This window comes from Fukomys damarensis, unplaced genomic scaffold (genome assembly GCF_012274545.1).
Source record: "Fukomys damarensis isolate Sample0158 unplaced genomic scaffold, DMR_v1.0_HiC HiC_scaffold_26, whole genome shotgun sequence".
NCBI classification, from domain to species: Eukaryota; Metazoa; Chordata; class Mammalia; order Rodentia; family Bathyergidae; genus Fukomys; species Fukomys damarensis.
The window spans coordinates 33,919,977-33,943,699 of NW_022900938.1; the positions used below are offsets into that span (position 1 = coordinate 33,919,977).

At 39.2% G+C, this 23,723-nt stretch overlaps 1 protein-coding gene and 1 non-coding gene across 3 annotated transcripts in view; both read left to right on the forward strand.

Annotated features, from left to right (window-relative positions):
- Nucleotides 1-23,723, forward strand: part of Itgb6 (integrin subunit beta 6) — an 80,920-nt gene that overhangs the window by 13,788 nt on the left and 43,409 nt on the right. For both annotated transcript variants that reach the window (XM_010606818.2, XM_010606819.2), the window contains 3 exons: nucleotides 1,064-1,229; nucleotides 2,769-2,930; nucleotides 5,832-5,927. In XM_010606818.2, coding sequence (XP_010605120.1) covers nucleotides 1,064-1,229; nucleotides 2,769-2,930; nucleotides 5,832-5,927 — 424 coding nt within the window. The remainder of the gene's footprint in view (nucleotides 1-1,063; nucleotides 1,230-2,768; nucleotides 2,931-5,831; nucleotides 5,928-23,723) is intronic.
- On the forward strand, nucleotides 3,585-3,715 carry LOC117283475. The gene has a single exon (XR_004514450.1). It is a non-coding gene; the product is annotated as a small nucleolar RNA SNORA31 (small nucleolar RNA).

A 23,723-nucleotide genomic window follows, 5' to 3' on the forward strand; every position in this document is an offset into this window, starting at 1 on the left:
TATATATAAAAATCAGAAATTTAGAAGATGAACTACAAAGACAAATCAGTATTTGTAAGAGTTCTTATAATTTAATTAGAAGTAAAAATACCCCCATAATAAAATAAGCAAAGTGAATAAGCTGGAAATTTGACAAAAGAATAAATGCCAAATGTCAATAAATATAGATAAGAGCTTGGTCATATTAGTAATAAAATGAAAATTAAAAATAATATTCCCCAATAATATACGTAAGTCAGTAGGTGTACGGTATTTATACTTCTAACAATTTCTCACATGATGCTCATGCTATGAGACTAGGGACCCTATCTTGAGAACATCTGCTCTATGCTAGCTAGTATCCTCACTTTACAAATGAAAACTCAAAGCTAAGAAGGGCTGAGTAACTTGTCAAAAGATTCACATAGAGCTAGTAACTGACTTTTAGAATAAGATATGGCTAAATTTATGGGTCAGCTTTTTTTGCTTCAACTGTATTACCTTTGGGGCAGATTTTATCCTAACATGATATTTTAAGGGGTAGCTTTGTTCCCAGGCTGTTCCCCAACTTTCTATTCAGTCATGGTAGAGTTGTATGCTAGAACCAAGAGTAATTCTGTGACTTCTGGGCCTATGGCAGGCAGAGATAGGAGTACAGCAGGGAGCAGAGAAGGAAGACTAGTTCCTCTCTGCCTTGAAGTGAAATAACTGATAGTTGGCAACAGCTTAAGATACCAGAATACAAAGAAACTGTCATCATGTAAACGTAAAGCTGGGTTTTGTTTGGGAAGCAGTAGAAGGTCATGATTGTAGGCATTGGAATGTGGAATCTGAGCACCTGATTTTCTTTTATCTGAGTTTGAGCCAATAAGACATATGCTAAGTCTAAATAAGTATCAGTTAGATTGTCAACATGGAAGGGATGGGCAGAACACGTTGACAGCAACCTTAACTGTGAGATTTACAGCCAAGTTCCAGAATCCAAGTCCTTTGGAAAAAATGAATCCTCATTTTTTAAAATGTTGCTAGGCTATTTGTGTGTTGCATCATATTTTAAGAATATTTTTATATCTTACTTTTGCAGTAGTATTCCATACTCCTGCTTACCTACATTTGGATTCAAGCACATTCTGCCATTGACAAGTGATGCTGAAAGATTCAATGAAATTGTGAAAAATCAGAAAATCTCTGCTAATATTGACACACCTGAAGGTGGATTTGATGCAATTATGCAAGCTGCTGTGTGTAAGGTATGCTGAGGGGAGCAAGGTTTTATTCTGATAACATAAATTCATCTCTTATTAAGAAATCTGCTTTAGAAAGCTTAAATAACTTTCTTTCCTATAATCATCATATTTTGACACTTTTTTTTTTTTTGGTACTGGGGATTGAACTTGGGTCCTTGTGCTTGCAAGGCAGGCCACCGAACCGCTGAGCTAAATCCCCGGATTGATACTATTTTAAAACACAAAATTTCTATAAAAAATTTTAATTCAATCATATTGAAATAGGGACTCTTTTATATGACTAGTATTCAAATAAAGTAAAAGAACATTAGTACCGTTGAAAAAAGTGACTAATTTTCACAGATCAAGATCATATTAATTTGGTTTTGGATTAACTATGGTGAAAAAATATCAAAGGCAGAACATTAATAAAAAAGTAAAGTGAGCACAGTGGCAGGATGCCTGTGATCTGAGCACAGACAGGCAGGAGGATTAGAAGTTCCAGCTCAGTCTGGGAAATTTATTTTAGTGACATAGTGAGAGACCCTATCTCAAAATTTAAAAGAAAAATGTTTAAAGGACTGGGATGTGCTTCAATGAGAAGACCCTGGGTTTAATCCCTAACACGACACACAAAAAATGTAAAGATAAAATAAAAATGCCCTGAATCAGTACATAGCTATACTGACAAATACATACCTATTATTTTGAAAAACAACAAAATAAGCATCAGAAGTCATACTGTCTCTATGACAGTGTTGGAACCCTGTCCGCCTTTAACTATTTAACAGATAATCATGAGAATGAGTCCACCATCTTTAGACAATAACTTTCTTTTGGAAATATCAGGAAATGGGCAAGGCTAAAGCTCCTCAAAGGTGGCAGGGCCAAAGAATTAGAGGTGAAGGGAAAGCATAAGGAAGGTCGGAACAGTCAAGATGAGTGCTTTGTTTAAGTGATTCTTGAATATTAAAGGGAATATTATAACAGGGAATATTAAAGGGAAGAGCTCCGCTAAAGTGCAGACTGTGAACAATCAACATCAGTAGGACCTCAGGGTTGTCCTTGATCTTTTGGATTATATCACTAAAATTGTGGGTTATATCACTAGGATTACATAACTAGAAAGAAAAATGTGTGTCTACATGTTAGATGACCGTTTAATGAAACAGGCTTACTTTTCATTCATTTTAGGTTACATTTTGACTGATTGTGTTTCAACTTAGATTTGGGATTCTCTCTGACCTTCATTATTCTTTTCTCATTTTTCTGGTGAATTAAAAGCTGGGCAGTAAAAATAATTAATTATGTAAAAATCAATGAATACTGATTGTAGTGGAGGTATTTTTTTCCCTGAAACATAAATCATCCAAAAATGTTATTGAGGAAAAAGCAAATGCCACAGAATTTCATGTTCATAGTATCAAGTCCCAATAGATGAAGGAGGTTAAAATAGATCGGCAGTGTGTTGTTCATAATCTGGATGCGTCTAAGCAGAGCTCATCCACACTTCTATGTGCCCAGCTCTCCCCAATGAAATCTGATGTTCCTTTCTTACTCCAGGAAAAAATTGGCTGGAGGAATGATTCACTCCATCTCTTGGTATTTGTGAGTGACGCCGATTCGCATTTTGGAATGGACAGCAAACTGGCAGGTATTGTCATTCCCAACGATGGGCTCTGTCACTTGGACAACAAGAATGAATACTCCATGTCAACTGTCATGGTACGTACCCTGTACCCTGCACCGCTTTCTGGGCCACAAGTAGGCAAATGAAGCAACAGTTGCCATAACACAACATGAAATAACTCATGCTTGATGAAAGCAATACACATTTTCTGATTGGAGATGAATAAACTGCCCCTTTGAATCCTCACTATCATTAGAGCTTGCTCTGGAGCACAGATGAGTGGTAGGGACATAGAAGTAGTTTGGATCTGTAATGGTACATGTTATCCTAGAGTCCCCCAACCGTTGAAGACCCTGGGGCAAGTAAAACAACAGCCTTGGTAACTCTTTCTGTTCCAAAACACAGCTCAGAAAGGCAGGCCCAGACTAGTACAGTACCAAATGGAAGTTGTTAGAAATAGTTGTCCATAAATTTTGCCATATTTACATAAGCTATGGGACTCCCTGGGAAACAACTAGTCAGATAATGCTTGGTTGATCCTTACTAACATTTATCTTATTTTCTGTCATTTAAAAAATGCTGGTGATGCTGAAAAATAAAACACTTGACTTTTGTGAAACGATGTGACATTTGCAGAGCTCTTTTGACATACAGGCTCAGCAGCAGAACCCTATGTATCCAGATCATATGGCTGCTCTGTTTGTCTATGTTATTCCCTCTTCTTCAAGTCCCCTTTCTCCTAGTTTGTTGAGAAACTCCTGATTATCCTTTAATATCCAGCTCATTTGTTGTTGTTTTGGTCTGCACTAGGATGCTAAAGGAAATAACCCCTGCTCTTTCTGTCTCTATGGCAGCCTAGATTGAATTGGGGAGTATATCTGAAAACAAAACAAGACCAAAAAACACCCCGCTCAATCACCGCTGTCCTCAAAGGACCTCTGACTTCCATTAGGCCCTGAAACCATTGCCTCTTCCTTTACCCTTATACATAGATATCTTCTTAGATCTCTAGATAAAATTGTGTTTGCTTATTTCTGTTTTTATTGCATAGTCCTAGGACTAGGGGTGGTTCTGTTTTTATCTCTATTTCTTGACAGCACAGAGCCTGGAACACAGTAGATGTTGACTATATGTGAAACACTGTGAATTACGAAGCAGCAACCTGATCACACGTACCCATTCAACGCAAGAGAAAATATGGTTCCAAAAATTTATCAACTGGAAAGAGTGCTTTCTATAAATGAAATGTTTACATTAGTACCATTCCTTGACCTAAATTTCTAAACTTTAACTTGAATGTTTTCCCGTAACTTTGGACCTGCACTTCCCAAATATATATATTCTTTAATCACATAATCTGCCATTTCATATCATAACAGCAGTGAGAATGAGCACATTTTGTTTTTTTTGTTTTCTTTTGTCAACAGGGGACAAGAAACTGAGAAATTGAAACTTTTTCGTTATCTTTTTCTTGCAATTTTTCAAATGCCCCATAATACATATTTTGAAAATAGGAAGATCATAAAAGCAAATACTACCTATTGCCTAATAAAATTTCAGCTTATTCTTGCTACTTGTACAGAAGCCCTGGACCATTTCCATGCCCCCTGGGTCCTTAGAGCATTTCCTGTGTACTCAGAACTGGGCCAGATTTCTGGGGCCACAAAATAATAGGATGTGGTTTCTGGCCTTGAACCTGTAATATAGTTGTGGAGATTAAACCAATAGATCTTATTCATAGAGAAAACTGCATCTTCTGTGGGATCTGTGGTATGATCCTGGCTCCATGTGCCCAGTAGTTGAAAGGTATGGGAAGGTGTGGAGATGGCAGGACTTAGGCTCGAGGTTGAAAGACACTTAAACTTTGGAGGGTTGAAAAGCAGAAGAAACTGAATGCATTAGACTCAGAAAAAAATTATATTATCTGTTATCTGTACTAATACAAATCCAAATTTGATCGAAAGTATATATACAGCCAGATTTGCAGTTGGGAAATTTACCTGAGTATTCAACACAAAAGTATACTTTTTCCCTCAATTTGAACTTTGTGCCTAAGGAAGACTTTAGATAAAAATACCCCAGCATCATTGAGAATGTGAGAACACGTCCCATTTTCAGGCCGTTTAGCAGTGTTCCTCCATTTGGGCCGACAGCAGCTATAATCGACACATTCTTACTTTAATCAGATGCAGGCGACTCCCTCATTTGACTTTCCTCTTTGTGTATCATCCACAACTGGATTCACAGGATAGGGAAGCAAATTTTAGGTTTTCCCAGACTTGGAAAGTAAAGTTCATATTCAAATTTGATAGTCAATGACTTCCTTGCTTTCAAGTACTGTATTACATGGGAATGCGTGTGTCAATGGGCTGGAAGTGCAGCAAGTTTTCAATTGTCCTGTGAAAATAGGGTCCCACTCAACTAGCTTATGACACTGAATAGGCAGTAAAACCAATCCCAAGAAATTCTCAAACAGGCATAGAATTGTAGTGTGTCATTCCTTAGCAGTGTGTCATTCTGTCCCCTCCTCAGCCTTAATGGGACCTCATTCAAGTCCAATAAAAATTTCAGAGCTGCAAGGGCCGCCTCAATCACATACATCATTGTCTAAATGTCCTCCCTCGGTTTTAACCTTCCTGCCTCCAGTGAGTGCATATTAAAAGAAATACTTCTCCATCCTTGAAAATATGACCAAAGTATAAGCCTTTATGTAAACAGCAAGTTATCTGCTTCAAAGTGAGTAACCATGGGGCAACACACTGGCAGAAACTGACTCTTAGGACAAAACTGAATTTATTGGATTTGGAAAATAATTACTGAACCAACTAAGTGAGTAGTGCTAATTGTATCCTTGTTTGCCCAGAGTAATGGATATAATAATACTTGTGAACTTTGAAATGCTCAGCTCAGTAAAATGTCTTCAAAATAAACATTCTTTTCCTTATGCAAATTATTTTAATAAGGTGATACTTAAAAAGTCTATGTATTAATTTTAGGAATACCCAACAATTGGACAACTCATTGATAAATTGGTGCAAAACAATGTGTTACTGATCTTTGCTGTAACCCAAGAACAAGTACCATTATATGAGGTAAGTAAACATAATCCGGAAAATTCCTTCAGGGAGATTATGTCATGAAACTTTAACTTGATGAGTTCAACACACAAGAAAGCCATTAGATAATCATTAACACATACCAAATGTACAGGGCACTTGGCAAAGTGAATTCATTTACTGCTAGTAATTTAAATTATAATGGTGGAGCTGCAGTAGACAGTGGGGGCAGATGTGGGACAAAGAAGAAAGAGTTATTATGGAAATGAACAGGGTAAATTGGAAGAGAATACCAATAAACACAGGACCACCTACCTAGAGGAAAATTAGTCTGTCTCCTCTTGAACTATTTCATCTGGTGAGGCAGAAGTTATCAGAGAACACAGAAAATATTAAGAGAAGAATTGACTTTAAATTTTTTGACATTTGCAAATTAGATACATAGAAAATACACAAGTATTGACATAGCTATTGAGAAGTGGAAAGTTAAAGGAGAAAAACTTATTAAATTGGCCCAAATAATAATTTCTTCTTAAAGTGGATCCCAATTTTAGATAGAAGCACCAACTATGAAAAAGGACTTACTTTATGACATAAAATGATGTTTGTAAACCATCATGTAAACTGTAAAACATATATGCAAATATAAAAGGTTTCTGTGGTTTCTTCCTAGCCTAAAAAAAATATATATATGTTGAAATGCCATGAACTGAGAAGCTAGTCAGTGACCTACTCCTAATCTGCCATTTCAGAGATGCTTTAGTGTGGGCCCCAAGAAATGCAGAGAAATTAAATTGTCTGTGCCTTCTGTGCTGAAGTGTCAAATACTCCTAAATTTGGAGTCTGGTCTCCCATTCCTTTTGCAAGGACCTCTTAACTTGCTTGGTGATTTAAAGAGCTCAGGAAACTCTGAGATTAGTTCACAGAAGGATCTGATTAAATGTATTCACTACCAAGTATGGCACAGTCCATGAACTTGCATCAGGTTTTGTAGAAAGGATCCAGAAGGAGATGCTATCTTGCATTTTTAATGAGAGGAGGTTATTGTACTCCCAGGTGAGACTGCCTTCTGCTGCAAGCCAAGGAAGTCCCTTGCAATCAAGATTCATACTGGAGGCTTTTGTTCTACTCTGAGACCTTGTGGGTTCACCTGATCTGGCATTTTGCTAAGGCCCTTTAATATGGGATACTTGTTTCCAATGGTTTTAAGTAATAGAGTTGCAGTAAAGATTTCTTTAAATACACCCCAAATACAATAGCAAAGCTATTCTCCCTTTGATCACTTAAGACTAAAGTGAGAGGACCCTGGGGGTCACAACACCTCCTCCCTGGCAGGCTCCAGCTTTGGCAGGGGAGAGGAAGTTGCACAGAACTTGCTTTCAAAAGGGAGTCTGGGGAACAGGATTGATTATCATGAGCATAGGTTTCCATAGTTCACTTTGGTAATAATCTTTGAGACTCTGCACTTATTTATGTGCCTCCCCCAAACTGCTATTAAAAAGACAGAGGAAGATGAAAAAGAGCTCTGTGGCAAAACAGAATCTGTTGGATTTAAGGTTGCATCATGGTTCCCCTGTTATAAAAGAAATGATCATTTCCAAGGAAAACAGCAGATTAAAGCCTGCCTCCAATATAACAGCAAGACATCTATTCTGCCTGCCTACTAATCTCATTATGAAACCAATTTATGTTCTGTCATGATCTGTGGTCTTTGCTAGCCAGGCTCTTCTAAATTCAAAGGGACATTTCAGGGAGCCAGGCAGCAGACCTGGTCAGCAGCTCTCTTGGTGATTGTGGTCAATTCATTATTTTATTTTTTATTGTGATGGGCTCATCATTCTGTCTGCATTAGTAGGGCCAGCGGCAGCCTCATCTAAAGATAATGACAGCAACGTTGCATTTCCTAAAAGTTTCACACAGCATGAAAATGCTGATCTCTTGTTTTATTGATAATGAAAACTGAAAATAGACACCAATAATGGCCTGTGTTGCCTTTCAATTTAAATCTCTCAGAAGGAGCCCTAGTGTGCAGAAGTCCTGTGCTACCTAATGTTTGGATAGCTGTGATGTAAGGACCATAACTACCAAAGAATCATTGAAAAATAGACACATAGAGCAACTAAGTGGTGAGATCTAATGGAAATTCCAGAAGGCAAATTATTCACCCAAGTTTTGTGCTAAGCATAACTATGTGCCTGCCCAGCAGGCAGGGGATGGGTTAGGTTCAATGGCGGCTCCGTCTTGCAGCAAATAAGATTTATGTTGCTCTCCTGGAATGCAGGAGAATGACTGCTTTTTCAGCCATTTTGGCCAAGTGCTTTGGCCTGCCCAGGTGTACTGTGCCTCTGTACGCTGCTGAAGAGAGATGAACCAACAATGGGAAGGATGCAATCAGCGGATTTACCTTCAGTTCACTGTGACGGCAGTGCACACCCCAGACTCCAGCAAACACATTATTTTGAACAAACTTATTATTATGAATCGTTTCCTGTTTATCCAATTACAGTGTTCAAAAGATAATGATAGATAACTGAGCAGCAGGTAGTGTGTTATATTCTAGTTCTAAATACCATTTTGAACCAGGATTCAATTACCCAAGTTTTAAAAAAATGTTTATATATTTTCTATTGGTTTTAAGTGTTTACTCTTAATTTACATTAAGATAGCACCAGGCTACTAAACCCTAACTGTCTAATTTGACTAGCATCTCCTTGCTACCGAGATAGTGAGATAAAATGAAATTAAATTAGTGGGGGGGGTTACTACATTATCAAATCATCCCTTTTTAGAGCACCTACATCAGGCTGAAAAAGATGACTTTTGTGAAGTTAATAGAAATAATTATTATATGATCTGGTGTTTGAGATGTAACACTGAAACACAATACTTGGTAACAGTCACTGACAGTTTACTCACTAACATCTGTGTCAACTAACTGATGTGCCTGTGTCTAAAGTATGGGGAGAGTGGTACAGGTGGATTGTTATGCCACCACAGGGCCCTCTCCTCTGGAGACAAGAAGTCCTCAGTTATCAGTCTTTGTGGAGTATGGTGGCTCTTTCTCATCCTCCTGTTTAGGATGAATTCTCAGTTTTTGTTGAATGAATGAAAGGTTAATAAAAGTCCCTCATCTTTTCTGAAGCTGGGTCACATGTTCCAAATGGGGACTTAAGAGTTTTATATGACAAATACTTTTTGAGATTGAGGGAACCCATTGCTTAGAGCAGGGAGATTGACCTTGGCTAGGGTCCTCAGCAGCCCAGGCTGTCTCTGCTTGCTTTTTCTGCCCTGTGCCCAGACAGCCCAGAGGAAAGCAGGACAGACCTGCTGGGGAAGTGCCATATCCTTCCCACTGGGCTATGAAAGGAAAACTGACTAGTTTTCACCACCTGATGACCATTAGGTCTAAAAGCCAGGCAAAGAGCAGCCGCAGTGTGCTACGAGCTGATGTGCTTGTGTGGTTTGTGAAAATTAGACTGTGCACAGCTTTCCACTTTCCAGTAATCAGTACACCATTTTTGTTCCACTCCTTCGTTCTTTTTCTGGCTCTTTTTAGTTTTTCCCTGTAGCAAGGGAGGAAAGGAGATAGGGAAAATAAAGAGGGGAATAGAATAAAAATTGGACCCTACCCGGGTGTCGTGGTACACCCTAGCAATCACAGCACTCTGGGAGGCTGAAGCAGAAGGATCACACGTTCAAGCACAGCTGGAGAAATTTAGTGAGACTCTGCCTCAAAATAAAATAAATAACTAGGGATGTAGTTCAGTGCAGGGACTCTGGGTCACCCCCAGTGCTGAAAAAACATTTGGGTCCTTTTGATATTTGTTATCCTTTTCAATAATTGTTTTGTTTTTTAAAGTTCTCATTGGAAAAAATCAAAACAACTTTGCTCAAGTGAAAAAATCTCTCTGATTTTATAAAATATAATCCTTTTTTATGATTATGGTTTTTTTTGTTTGTTTGTTTGGTACTGGGGATTGAACTTGGGTCCTTGCACTCGGGAGTCAGGCAGCAGCACCACTGAGCTAAATCCCCGGCCCCAATGATCCTTTTTTTAATAAAATGAAAGGACTGCATCTGATGACTTCCAGCTTTAACCATCAATGACTAAACCTGGGGAGGGGAAATTACCATGAATTCCAGTGATCTCCACATGGATAACAAAGTTAAGTGAACTCTACTGTAGCTAATTTTAGGGCATAATCTAAAAAATTGTTCTCGCTGTTATCAACCCTATCCTTTAATTGGATGTTTCAAACTCATATTTTAGTAAAAATAAAACCATCTGCGGTAAAGGATAATTTCTGGATTATGAGAAATGTCCATGGAATTAACAAATTTCTGTTAATCCAAGTATAATGGAAAATATTTCAATTTCTGCTTGATTGATAGTATCTGGGAACAAAGGCTAAGGAAAGCCAGCTGCCTATACTTTCCTCATGAATGTAAACATCCCTCAGAGAGGGGGAACTTGGAAACAAAACTTGTGCCCTCAGATTATCAAGCAGAGATGTAAGGAGTACTTTCCAGGCTAATTAATAAATCCCAGTCATGAAAAATCATTAGTAGTTATCCCTCACACCACAAATGGTACTCCTCTGCTAAAGAACTCAAAGCCTCATAGCCTGGAAAATAAATGCACATAAAGAAAAAAGTACAGATTTAAACTGGAACTTACTGATAGGCCCTATTATGCCAAGCTTACATAGAAAAATAAGATTAGATTCTTTCATAAAAGATCTAAATATTTCAATGTCAGCCAGGTGTGGTGGCACATGCCTGTAATCCCAGCACTCAGGAGGCGGAGGCAGGAGGATCGCTGTGAGTTCGAGACCAGCTTGGGCTATATAGTGAGTTCCAGGTCAGTCTCAACTACATAGTGAGACCCTGTCTCAAACAAAACAAAACAAAACAAACAAACAAGCCAAAAAATATATATAATAAATACTTCAATATCTAGGATGTGTAGTATATCATTGTAGCCAAGATGCCACTGACTACCTAGTCATTTTTTCACTCATTAATTCATTAATCAAACATTTCACAAGCACCTCTCATGAACCAGGCCAGAGGCAGTGATTATTTAAGAGAATAAGACAGTGCCTAATTCAAGAAGTCTCATAGAGCAAGCACAGATCCTTAAATCCATAATTAGCTTAAAAAACAGGATGAGGACATTTTAGAGACTTGTATTCTATTTTATTATTTATTTATTTATTTAGGTACCGGGGATCGTAGAGACTTGTATTTCAAAGATAGACCTCCTGGCAGAGTTTTGCTGAGGACCCAGAGTTTTCATGTGGCAGTGTTTGTTCTTTTTTCTATTCACTGTTTTTGTTATAAGGGACAGCAGAATAATTAGCAGTCATGAAACTGCCTTCGATGCTGATAGTATCAAGTGTTGGACCAAACCCTCTACATTATAAGGATCAAAACTGAAGGCCCAGCCTGATCTGCAAAAAGCTTATTAGGTGACAGTCTGGGGTTAGAGAGTTTTACACTCATTTTATCAATTAGTCTACATTTTATGGCTATAGAACTCAAATAGCAAAGCAAGTTGTAAGAGCCAGGATTTGTTTCTGTTGGTGGTGGTTGGTTGTTTGTTTTGTTTTTAAGTTTAGGAAGGGCTTTTTTAAGGCAATTATATTTATGCTGAAATATTTAAAGACTCAACAAAAAGAAAGTTAAAATAAAAGCTTATATAACATATCAGACTTACAAATATGAACAATAGAATATTTAAAATAATAATTTCATTAGATGAAATAAATATCAAAATAGTACAAAATAAAGGTCTGAATGAATTTAAAGACAGTGATGGAAAAGATTAGACTGATGCAAGGGAGAAACTAGGCTTTGATGGACAGTTGAATAACATGTCTTTCCTCCCCACCCTAGCAATCAGAATCTAATAAGCTTGGTAAAATACTGTAGAATACCATCCACCTGCAGAAATGTGCAGGTGCCTATCACTCCTTTTGTCTCTAAGTTGAATGGGGAAAAAAAACTAAGAACCAAGATACATCATGTAAAGGTACAAGATCCCAGTGATGAATGTAACTGTATTATATACCTAAAATGTACCAATAAACTTAATGGGAAAAAAAGCAGCTATTTATCTCAATGTATGATTGCATCATCCTACTGATCATCAGGTGATATTTCACAGTAGCCAAATAACAAAGAAAATCATGTAGAAGTAGTTCCAACTTAGAGACAAAAGAGCCAGGATTTGAATACAGACAAACTCCAGCTTCAACCACTGAGATAAGTTAGAATTGAACTCAGGCTGCTGTCAGGACAGACCATGCCAATCTCTAAACCCTAGCATACCTGAAGGGCAGTATTTTAAATGAAGCAGCCAATTTAGACATCACTTTAAAGGCACATAGACCAAGGGTTGAGCAGAGATCCCTGACAGATGAACCAATAAGTGAATTCCTGTTCAATGACAGTCACCAAAGCTAGGAAACACTTGACCTAGGGTTCTTTACTGTTGCTGTTAATTTAGATGAACAGAGCAATTTAAAGGTGCATAGCTGTGAAGAGAGTCTTTGATTCTGGGTTATTTAAGCTCTGAGTGGTAAGAACAGGCAACACTGCTAGGGAGCATTATGCCATTGATCAGCCACCGAAACCTGCTACTATTTTGGCAATCACTATCTCTGGTTTATCAAGGGGGCAATGGGGACACCAGGTCTAACAACAGGTGTAGTTTACTGTGATGATAAGTACATAAGCATACAGAAAAAAAAAGAAATAAAATGAACACCGGCATACCCACTGCCAGTCTTTCTTAAGCCTTAATATTTGGGCACCATTTTTGTTATGATTTCTTAAAAGAAATTAAACATCTCACATACAGTTGCCTGCCTATGTAACTGCCCAATACTGGTCTGAACTCCTTTTTTTTTTTTCATAGAGGTCACTGCTATCCTAAATTTAAGGTTCATTATTTTCATACTTGGTTTCTGTCCTATAAAAACATAGGTACATTTATAGTTATATAAATATGGCTTATAAGCTTAATTTCATGGTGTACATATTATTTCCACAACTTCATTTTAGTTGGTAAAGGACCAGACCAGTGACCTCTGGCTTTCCTATAAATAACTGATCCTGAGGAAGGAATTACCATGAACTCCAATAATTTTTTAAAAATTATATTTTCTTATATTTTCGTATTACATATAAACATAAACTTGACCATTTTAACCATTGTTAGGTTGAGTACGTTCATGTTGTTGTGCTCAGTGCTCTGCACTCGAGACTTACCCAGGGAGGCTGGTGTAGCTCTAGGCGACTTCACCCCAGTCACCCCAGTGCTCTGGGTGTTGTGACAGCAGTGAGCTCTTTCTGTGCCAGAGAGTATCTTGCCACCTCCACCTGGGCAGCAGGACAGATACTGCAGTTGTGCACGCCTTTGTCCACACACCCCCTGGGGCACCCACATCTGTAGGCAAAGTCCCTGGGTGACAGGAGAACGGTGTTCTCGGTTTTACTGGGACTGTCCGGGTTTCCTTCCCAAGTGACTGCATCCAGTACTCTCCCACTACAATGTAGCGTGGAAGTGTGGCCAAAGCAAAACAAACATAAGTTACTCTTTTTCTGATTACAAAATTAATATATTATTTGCCAAAAAAAGAGGGAAATGGAAGACTAAAAAGTGCAAAGGAAATAAAGATCGTTCAGAAACTCACCCCTCAGACATAGCTAACTAATGTTGACATTTAAGGATAAGGATTCCCTGTCTTTTTCTTTTAGCCAAACCTGAGCATGTACTACGTTCCTCCTGCTGGCTACATTTTTACACATGCACAATGCCAACCTCTTCATGTGTTCATGTTCTAACTTTCCTAAAACAGCCAATTTGCTTTTAGTACCTGCTTTCTTCTTATCCCTGAGAGCGCCCCTTTGGTGAGGACTCAGATGTCTTATAAATAAGGATCCTCTCTGAGGCCCAAAGGACTCAGGCTCTGAATTACCCTTCCCTATGCTCTCTTGGGGCTCCACAGAAGAGAGAATTCCTGTTTCATTTAGTCATCTGTCCATGCCCCGAAGACTGCACATGGTGGTGCTTGTGAGTCTAGCCCGTGGTACAGCTGTGCTTACAGGGCCTGTACCCAGTTTGGAGTACCATGCAGGAGCCTGACTAGAACCAAGTACTTTCCACATGGAATAGCCCTGTCAATGGTCACAGGTGGCAACTACACACTGGAGGACAGCCCCCTGGACATAAAGTTTAGAAGCGTTATGCTTGATTTCATGTCAAGTTATCTGGGAGGGGCTACAAAAAGGCAATATTAATTCCAGCATAATTTCTTATTTTCTTTCTCCTACAGTATTATATCTTCCAGAAGTAAACAAAAAGTTTTGGAAGACATTCATTAATCTTGCATAATTTGGACATGCATTCTTTTATTAATTCAGAGGTTGACACGCTTATTTCATATGGTTACTAGAGTTTGCACATAAAAATAGAATATCCATTTAAACTAGAATTTTAAGTAACAATCTTTAGTAAAGTATGTTTAGTATAAGTATAAATACACTTATATTAGAAATTATCCCCTTTCTTCTCTGAAATTCAAACTTCATGCTGTGTTTTATCCGGTACCCTCTTGGTGAAGAGTCAGAGAGGGACATAAAGCTTTGTGGGCTATCTGGCTTCTGACACGACTGCTCAGCCCTACCACTGTTGCATGAAAAGCCTCCTAGACCATAAGGAAACATATGAGTGTGGTTACTTACAGAAATAGGTGATAGGCAAAATATAGTCCACAGGGCTTAGCTCGCTGAACCTTGCCTTCATCCTTCTGTTCTGTGTGTTATGCCAAACACTGAACTAGGCACTAGGTGAATAGAAGAGAATTAAACATTCTCTATTTCTAATTAAACATGCTCTAGTTTAGTTTATTGGGGTAAGTAGACAAGAAATAATGAGCAAATAGTCAAGTCCAACTTTTAAAGGTATTATCAAGGGAATAGTATACCACAATGGGGGTAATAAAGAGAGAAAGGGTAAGAACTTTCGTAGGATCTTATAGGAGGACTCCTTGGAAGAAGTGATAGGCTGAAAACTGAAGACTGAGAAATCTTCAAGAAGAGAAGGCATGTGCAAAGTCCCTGAGGCAGCAAAGGATTCAGGGTTTGAAAAATTAAAATTAGGTCACTCAGTCTGGAGTGAGCTGGGAAAGAAGGGAATAAAGTGGGAAAAGGAAGCTGAAAGCAAATGCCCCGATCTTAGAGGCCAAGAGAGGAAAACACAGTGCTAATCCATGGGCAGCAGGCATTGAATAAAACCACTTTTGTTGCTAAGTGTGAGAGGGGCTGAAAACTTCACATGAATGATGGCTTAAAAATAGGCTTTAAAACATAATACCTTTATTTTCCAAATTACAACCCGCTCTGAAGAGACCATTCTGAACCAGTGGTTCACAAGCTTTGGTGCTCATCAAAACTACCTAGGGAGTGTTTTGCATTGTTTTATTTTGTTTGCTTTAAATCAAGTGCTCAATCTGTACTGTGATCTGATTAAATCAGCAAGTCTGGGGTTGAGATGAAGGTACAAGTATCTTCTTTTTAAAGTCTCCTCTGTTGTATCCAGTCATGTTGAGGGGGCTTGTTAACATGCAGACTCTGATTCAGGGGGTCTGGGCTGGGCCCAAGATTCTACATTTCTAAGAAAAAATGCTGATGCTGCCAGTACACCTACCACACTTGCAGTATGGAGGGCTGCGTGCTCTTTTGTAGTCCTTACACATACACCTGCCTGCTATTTCCTTGTCCCCTTCATCTCCTTCCTACTTCTTATCCTTCAGAGTTTTATTACCTGTCATTGGTCGGCAAAGCACATAGGCTGCCTCTGAACCCCACACTGCTTCCCATTTTAAAAGGGCTTTCTAAAGCTTAGGGACTCGCCTTCCCCGCAAAGGTCCGCTGCTCTCAGAAAGGCAAGGTAATCTTGTTAAGAGAAGATCTGAAGCATCCTCAGTAACAAATACTCAAGGCAGCTTCTTTGTTCTCTGAGTCTCCATTCTCCAGCGCCTCTCGGTGCATTTGTTTGTCTCAGAGCAGTCATGCACCGTGGGTCCGTGCGTCTTCCCTTATCACTCTGTTGCTGCTGCCGAGCACTCATTCAGAGGTGCACTACAACTTCTCGGCTGACAAGATAATTACATTCCAGGCAGACTGGGAGAAAGACAGGTAGTGCTCAAAAGTTCCTGAAGCCGACTACCTAGTCATTGCAGGTACAGACTTCAAGATCAAGCTCCTGATCTAATTAGCACACTCCCATCTCTACCTGCCCGACTGTGGAAGGCTGACAATTGAAAGCCTGAAGGCAAAGCAGATAACATGCAGCCCAGAGACAGACATTCGCTCTACCCTTGTGCCAGAAACAATTACATGTTCTTTTTTGGAATCTTGGGTGTCCTAGAAACACAGTCGAGCCCGGGGGTAAACTTTTGCATAATATGGGTAGCCCTGCATTTACTGATAATGAATGAGAAAACCAGGGAAATCAAACTCCACAAGAATGAAAGACCTCATGGGAAGAAAGCTTAATGATTGCCTTCATAAGAACTGATTTGAGCACCCCCTCCCCAAGCTCTGGAAGAAGCACAGAGCTCTACAAAAGCAAGTCTTCACCAGCAAACAGCTGTTTTCCTTGGACCAGATAAATAACACAATACACTCCCCTGGGACATTTTTTTTTCTTTTCCTGCCTCTATGCTTTTGCTACTTTCTAATTCTTTCAAGATGTAGTCTTTGAGCTGGAAAGTCATTGTGGCTACACCCCCTTTTCTTTCTTCTTTTCGCTTTGGGTAGAAAAGTATTCTATAACCTCCAGTCCCCACATACAAATCATTATTATCTTAACTTGCTAATGAGACTCACATCTTCATTTGATTCTGGGATCAGCACCACTTCCTCCTGCAGGGGCCTGGTGAAAAAGAGTGAGCAGCTGCTATAGAGTCAGCATGTGATTCCACCCTTATATCCTCTGTGAAACATACTCGACTGTTCAGTTTAAAGAAAGGTATTAGGGGCGGGGGATTTAGCTCAGTGGTGCCGCCGCCTGCCTCACAAGCACAAGGTCCTGAGTTCAATTCCTGGTACCAAAAATAAATAAATAAAATAGAAAAAAAATTAAGTAGGGGTATAAGGTTAAAAATATCAAAAGAACTCATCCTTGTGTCTACGGATCGAATCATGTCCCCAGAAAGAATGCTAAAGATCTAATGCTCAGTGCCACAGACTGGGGTTACTATGGGTGCAATTAGTTAACTATAAGGTCACGCTGTAAAAAGATAGCCCCTCAATCTAATAAGAGAATTGTCCTTATATGAAGAGGAAAATTGCAGAGATACAGACATCTGTGAGAACACACTGTGAGAGTGAGGTGGGAGACGGGGAGGCATCTACAAGCCAAGGATGCCAAGGATTGCTGTTATCACCAGAAGCTAGAAAATAGCAGGGATGGAGTCTCCCCTGCAGGTTTAAGAGGGAGGCTGACACTTCCTGCACCTTAATCTCAGACTCCTAAGCCCCAAAACTTGAAACAGTAGATTTTGTTGGAAGCCACCCAGTTTACGCAACCTTCTGGGTCAAGGAAGTTAATGTACCTAGGCTCAGTTTTACTCATTAACCTCCTGGGCCCAACAGCGATGTCACAGGAGCAGGAGAGCCACTGCTAGGCACCTGACAGAAGGGGTCTTTTTAAGAGATCTGGTTCCAGGCAGAGGTGGGTCCAGCTCTGCTCCCTGGTGGATGACTTCAGACACATTACAGTTTCTGGGTCTCGGGATTTTGGCAGTGTAACAGGGGTAATTGTGGTACCAAAATAATAGAGCTTCTGTGAAGACCGAAAGGGATAACACAGCCAGGCATGAATGTTAGCTCTAGTTATTCCACCCCCAGCACGTAGGAAGCAGGCCCTGGGCACTTTTGGCTGTGTGTGAAGTGGGCTCTCTGCACCTCTGCAGTGATCCAGGTAGAAGCTGTCCCCTCCCCGTACATTCCTGCCACTGCCTAAGGCTGTCCAAGGGTACCCACAACACCTGATGCCCCAGAGGCCTGGGGCTTCTGATGCTGAGGTGTATTAAAGGCAAGTCTACTAAGAAGTGCTTGGGGATATCAGGAACTCTCCATCCTGTTGCAAGTCCCCCTACACTGGTAATTTCAGCTCCTGAGGGTTGCATCCTTGGAGCCATGCCTAAGGAAGGGGAGAGACATAGGAGGCCGGTGAGATAAGACGAATTGCGGGTGAGAACTGAAGTTTATCTGGTGACACTCCCCATGGTTCCATACTTGGCTAGAAGGTTCGTGTAGGAACTGGTTATTCCTTATGACCAAATACTTGACAGATCCCAGCCCTTTTCAGAACAACCTGTACTTTCTGAAATTTAAGTGACATCTGGATTACTCAGAAACGTGACCATGACAGCATCAATAACAACAAATGCTTCTCTGAGCACTTGTTTGTCTCAGGACAGCCCATTCTGTGGGCCCATTTTGGTTGGGTGTATATATCTTGGAGTACAATTGTCACCAGACGGGGTCTGAGGAGGGGTGGGCCTCAGACTAACTCCCAAGAGTAGGTTCTTGAGTTGTCGTGTAAAAAATTGCAGGACTCAACAGTGAGTGGCATAGGCAGATTTATTAAGCAGCATCAAAGAAGTACACACTTAGAAGCAAGTGCAGTCACTTGAGGATGGGATGAATTATGGTCTGGGGCTGGCGTATTTATGTGGTTTGAGGAGTGTCCTCAAGGCTGGTGATGTAGGAACACACTAGGTGCGTGTGTTACTCCTAGGTTTTTGTCTGTCAGGTTACTCACTAGTGACCTAGATTAGAATGCAAATATCTTTCCTGTGTATGAAGTTCAGAGATACCCAGTGAACAGTGCTGCTGGCTTAAGGGACACATCTTTGGATTTTATAATCTGTAATATCAGAAGAAAAGGATGGGCCCATTTTTTTTTTGAGGCAGGGTCTTGGTATGCAGTTAAGGCTGGCGTTGAACTCTCTATGTGGTTGACCTCGAACTTGCAGCAGTCCTCATCCTCCTACCTCAGCCTCCCTGAGCTGGGATTACAGGTGTGCACCACCATGCCTTATTATAAAAGCTTATTATAGCTTTTGAGACTGTTACGAATTTTGGAGTGTGCTGCCTAGAAGGGAAAAAAAGAAGGCATTGTAACCTTGGATGACTGTTATTGTGTTCGGAAGCAGTAGTTTCCTTAAAAGCAGAGTTTTATTTATTTATTTATTTATTGGTACGAGGGATAAAAGCAGAATTTTAAATTTATGATATCCCTGTCTCCTTTCTGCCTATCTTTATTTTTCTTATCCTAAAATTGCTAGGAGGCTGTGCTTATGCTCAGTTTTAGTAGACATGGTAGGGAACTATGTTTCCAAAGCAATTGTACCAATTACATTCCAATTTTGCATCTGAGATCATGTTTTATTTATTTTTTTCTCATTGAGTTTATTGGTGCATTTTAGGTATACAGTACAGTTACATTCATCATTGGGATCTTGTACCCTTACAAAGGTGCATCTTGTACCTTTGGTTCTCATTTTTTCCCCTTGTCCCTGCCCTCCCTTCACTCCCTCCTCCCCTCCCCATTTACAAATATTTTATTTCCATTTTTTCATTTTCTCATATTTTTTCTTTTCCCTTATTCCCTTTCCCCTACCCTTCCCATTTTCCCTATACCTTTAGCGCTTTTCTTCCTTTTTCACATTGTCAATTATCTCATTAGGATCTTATATACTATTATAGTTTTTCACACCAGAGAAACTATTCAGTACTTACACATGTGTGACTTATTTATTCACTTAGGAGTGTGTCCTCAATATGTATTCTATGAATGAATCTATTTTCTCGTTCTTCGTAGCTGAGTAGTATTCCATTTTATAGAAAAACTACATCTTCATTATTCAGTTTCCAACTGATGGGCAAATGGGCTGTTTCCAAGTTTTAGCTATTACAAACGGTGTCGTTATAAACACAGGTGCACATATATCACTGTGATATGATTCTTTTAATTCTTTTGGAAAGATACCCAGCAGAGGGATGGCTGGGTCAAATGGAGCATCTAGTCCCAGCTCTTTGAGGTATCTCCATATTGATTTCCATAGTGGTTGCACCAGTCTGCACTCCCACCAACAATGGAGAAGGGTTCCTTTCTCCCCACAACCCTGCCAACATTTGTTATTGGTTGATTTCTTGATAGCAGCCATTCTTTGAGGGGTGAGGTGGAATCTCAGTGTTGTTTTCATCTGCATCTCTTGAATGACCAGTGATGTGGAATATTTTTTCATATATTTACTTGCTGCTTTTACTTCTTTGAGAAATGTCTGCTCATTTCAGATGCCCATTCTTGAATCAGGTTCTTATATTTGGGGGGCTGATAGTTTTGAGTTCTTTATATATTCTAGATAATAGTCCTTTGTCTGAGGAGCAGCTGGTAAAAAATTTTTTCCCACATTGTAGGTTGTCTCTTAGTTCTGTTGATGGTTTCTTTTGCAGTGCAGAAGCTTTTTAATAAGATGAGATTCCAGTTGTTGATTCTTTCTGCTAGTTTCTGTGCAACTGAGGATTTGTTCATAAAGTCTTTTCCTATGCCAATGTCTTCAAGAGTTCTGCCTAACTTATCTTCCAGCAAGTTTAGTGTTTCTGTTTTAATATTTAGATCTTTAATCTACTTGGATTTTAATTTAGTGCATGGGGAAAGATAAGGGTCTAGTTTTAATCTTTGGCAGGTTGAGATCCAGTTTTCCAACGCCATTTATTAAAGTGGCTATCTTTCCTCCCATGGGGATGGTCAGCTCCTTTGTCAAAGATGAAGTAGCTGAGTACATCTGGAATTGTTTTTGTGTCTTCCAATCTGTTCCACTGATCCTCAAGTCTGTTTCTTTGCCAGTGCCATGCTGTTTTTATCATAGTGGCTTTGTAGTATAGTTTCATATTGGGAATTGTTATGCCCGCTGCCATGTGTCTGTTGCCTAGGATGGCTTTTGCTATTCTAGGTCTCTTATGGTTCCAAAGAATTTTTGGATTCTTTTTTCTATTTCTGTGAAATATAGTGTTGGAATTTCAATTGGCATTGCATTGAATCTGTATAGCCATTTTGGTAGTATGGCCATTTTTACTATGTTGATTCTTCCTACCCAGGAGCAGGGGATATCTTTCCATTTTCTTATATCCTCTTTAATCTCTTTTTTCAGAGTGCTGTAGTTTTCAGTATAGAGGTTTTTTGCTTCTTTTGTTAGATTGATTCCTTCATTTTTTGGGATGCTATTGTGCAAGGAATTATTTCCCTGATTTCTTTCTCAATGAATCTGTTATTTGTGTACAAGAAGGCTACTGATTTTTGGGTGATGACCTTGTATCCAGCTACTCTGCTAATAGTGTCAGTTAAGTCTAGGAGTCTTTTGGTGGAATTTTCTGGGTCTTCAATGTGAGATCATGTTTTAAATTTACAGTTTAACAGGTTTTAGCCATTCTAAGGGGTACACACTCCCATGCCATTATGCTTTCAATTAATATTTCTCTAATGACTAGTGATGCTGAACACTTGTAACATATTTATTTGCCACATCCATATCTGTTTTAATTAGCATGTCTTCTTTGTTGATGATGTAAAAATCCTTTGTCACTTGCATGTACTACAGTTAATTTCTCTCAATAAATTGCTCCTTCTCACTCTCCAGAGTATCTCTTTTGAGAACAGACATTCTTAATTTTTAAAAAATAGACTTTATTTTTTAGAGAAGTTTTAGGTTTACAAAAAAATTGAGTGGAAGGTACAGAGATTTCACATATATCCCCTGTCCTATTCATGCAAAGACTCCTCAGTTACCATCATTCCCCACCAAAATCCAAGAATTTACATGACTGTATCATGGGTACTCAAAGTCCATAGTTTACATTAGGGTTCAATTTTGACATTGTACATTCTAGGATTTGACAAACACATAATGGCACGTATCTACCGATGCAGTATCTTATGGGGTCGTTTTGATATAAGGATGATATAGGAGATGAGATGGTACCTTTAAATGACATAAGGGAAATATTATAATTCTTAACCTGTTAGATATCTGATATGCCTTGTTTGCATTCCCTAAAATCGAAGAATGACTTATAGGAACAAGGGAGGTTAAGAATAGGAAATGTTTATTCAGAATAGTTCTTGAGAGGCAGGAAGGGTCTTGAATGGGTAGCTGAGGCCTCCACTTCTCAGAGGAAGTTTTATAAAGCACAACCACATGGGTAGAATGTGGGTTAAAGCTATGATCAACCAGTAATATTGAAAGTATAGTTGCTTAGATAACATCAGTCCAATGAGGAAGCAGGTTGCCTAGCAAGTGTACATGAAAGGAACAAAGAACTTTTTAGGAAAGAATGAGTCCTATGGTCTTGGTCATCCACGAGGGTGACTTAGGTCTATCTAGACTTCTATCTAGATCAGTTGTTACCACTTACCTTAGGCCTGGTCATTTTGTCTGTATCTTAAGGCCTGGCCTCTAACAGAAGTGCCTTCAGCACAGCTGTAATATGTTTTTGCCTTTGCCCTGATTTTCTTGGGGACCTACCCTGTCTGATACAACCCTGCTTGTAATATTTTTGCCTAGCTTAGCTGTTTACAATAGTTTCACTGCCCTAAAAATTCCCTATGCTTTGCCTATTCATCTTTCCCTGCCTCAATCTCTGATCTTTTTGTTCATAAATAAACAACGATTTTTTTATTTTTAAATTTTATTTATTTATTTAGTGGTGTTGGGGATCAAACAGGGGACCACATATGCTAGGCAGCAATGAGCTTCTTTCCTGGCTCCACAGTATTGCCTTCTCCACGTCATATTAAAATAATACAACATGTGTCCTTTTCATATAGGTTGCTTTCACTGAATAATGTGCATTTAGGATTCCACCATGTCTTTTCACGTCTCCACAGTTCATTTCTTTTTAGCACTGAATAATATCCATTATCTGAATGTGCCACAGTTTTTCCATTCAGCTACTGAAAGCATCTAGGTTGCTTCCATTTGGGGGGGGGCAATTATAAATAAAGTTAATATAAATAGATACCTGAAAGCTTTTGTTTAGTTATAAGTTTTCAATTCCCTTGGTAAAGTGCTATGGAGTTTTATTGCTGGATCATATGGGAAGTGTATATAGAGTTTTGCAAGAAACTGCCATAGTTGCCGGATCATTTTGCTCTTGAGCTAGGAATGAAGAAGAGATCCTGTTGCTCCATATCTCAGAAAGCAGCCAGTGTTGTCAGTGTTCCAGGTTTGGCCATTCTAGTAGGCATGCAGTGGTATCTAATTGTTGTCTCATTTGCATTTCTCTAACAACATATGATACGAGGCATCTTTTCATGTGTTTATTTGTTATCTGTGTATCTTCTTTAGTGAGGTGTCTGTGCAAGTCTTCGGCTCACTTTTCAATGAAGTGGTTTGTTTCCTTGATGAGTTTTAAGAGTTTTATGTATACTTAACATAACAAATTCTTATCAGATGTGTCTTTTGCAAATGCTCTCTTCTAGTCTGCGACTTATCTTCTCATTCTCTTGACACTGTCTTTCACAGAACAGAAGTTCCCAGCTCATCAATTCTTTTCTGGATCATGCATTTTTTTTCAGCTTTAATTGAGTTTATTGGTACATTTTAGGGATACAGTACAGTTACATTCATTGTTGGGATCTTGTACCTCTACATGACAAGTCTTAGTTCTCATTTTTTCCCCTTGTCCCTGCCCCCCCTTCACCCCCTCCTCCCCTCCCCATCTACAAACACTTTATTTCCATCTTTTCAT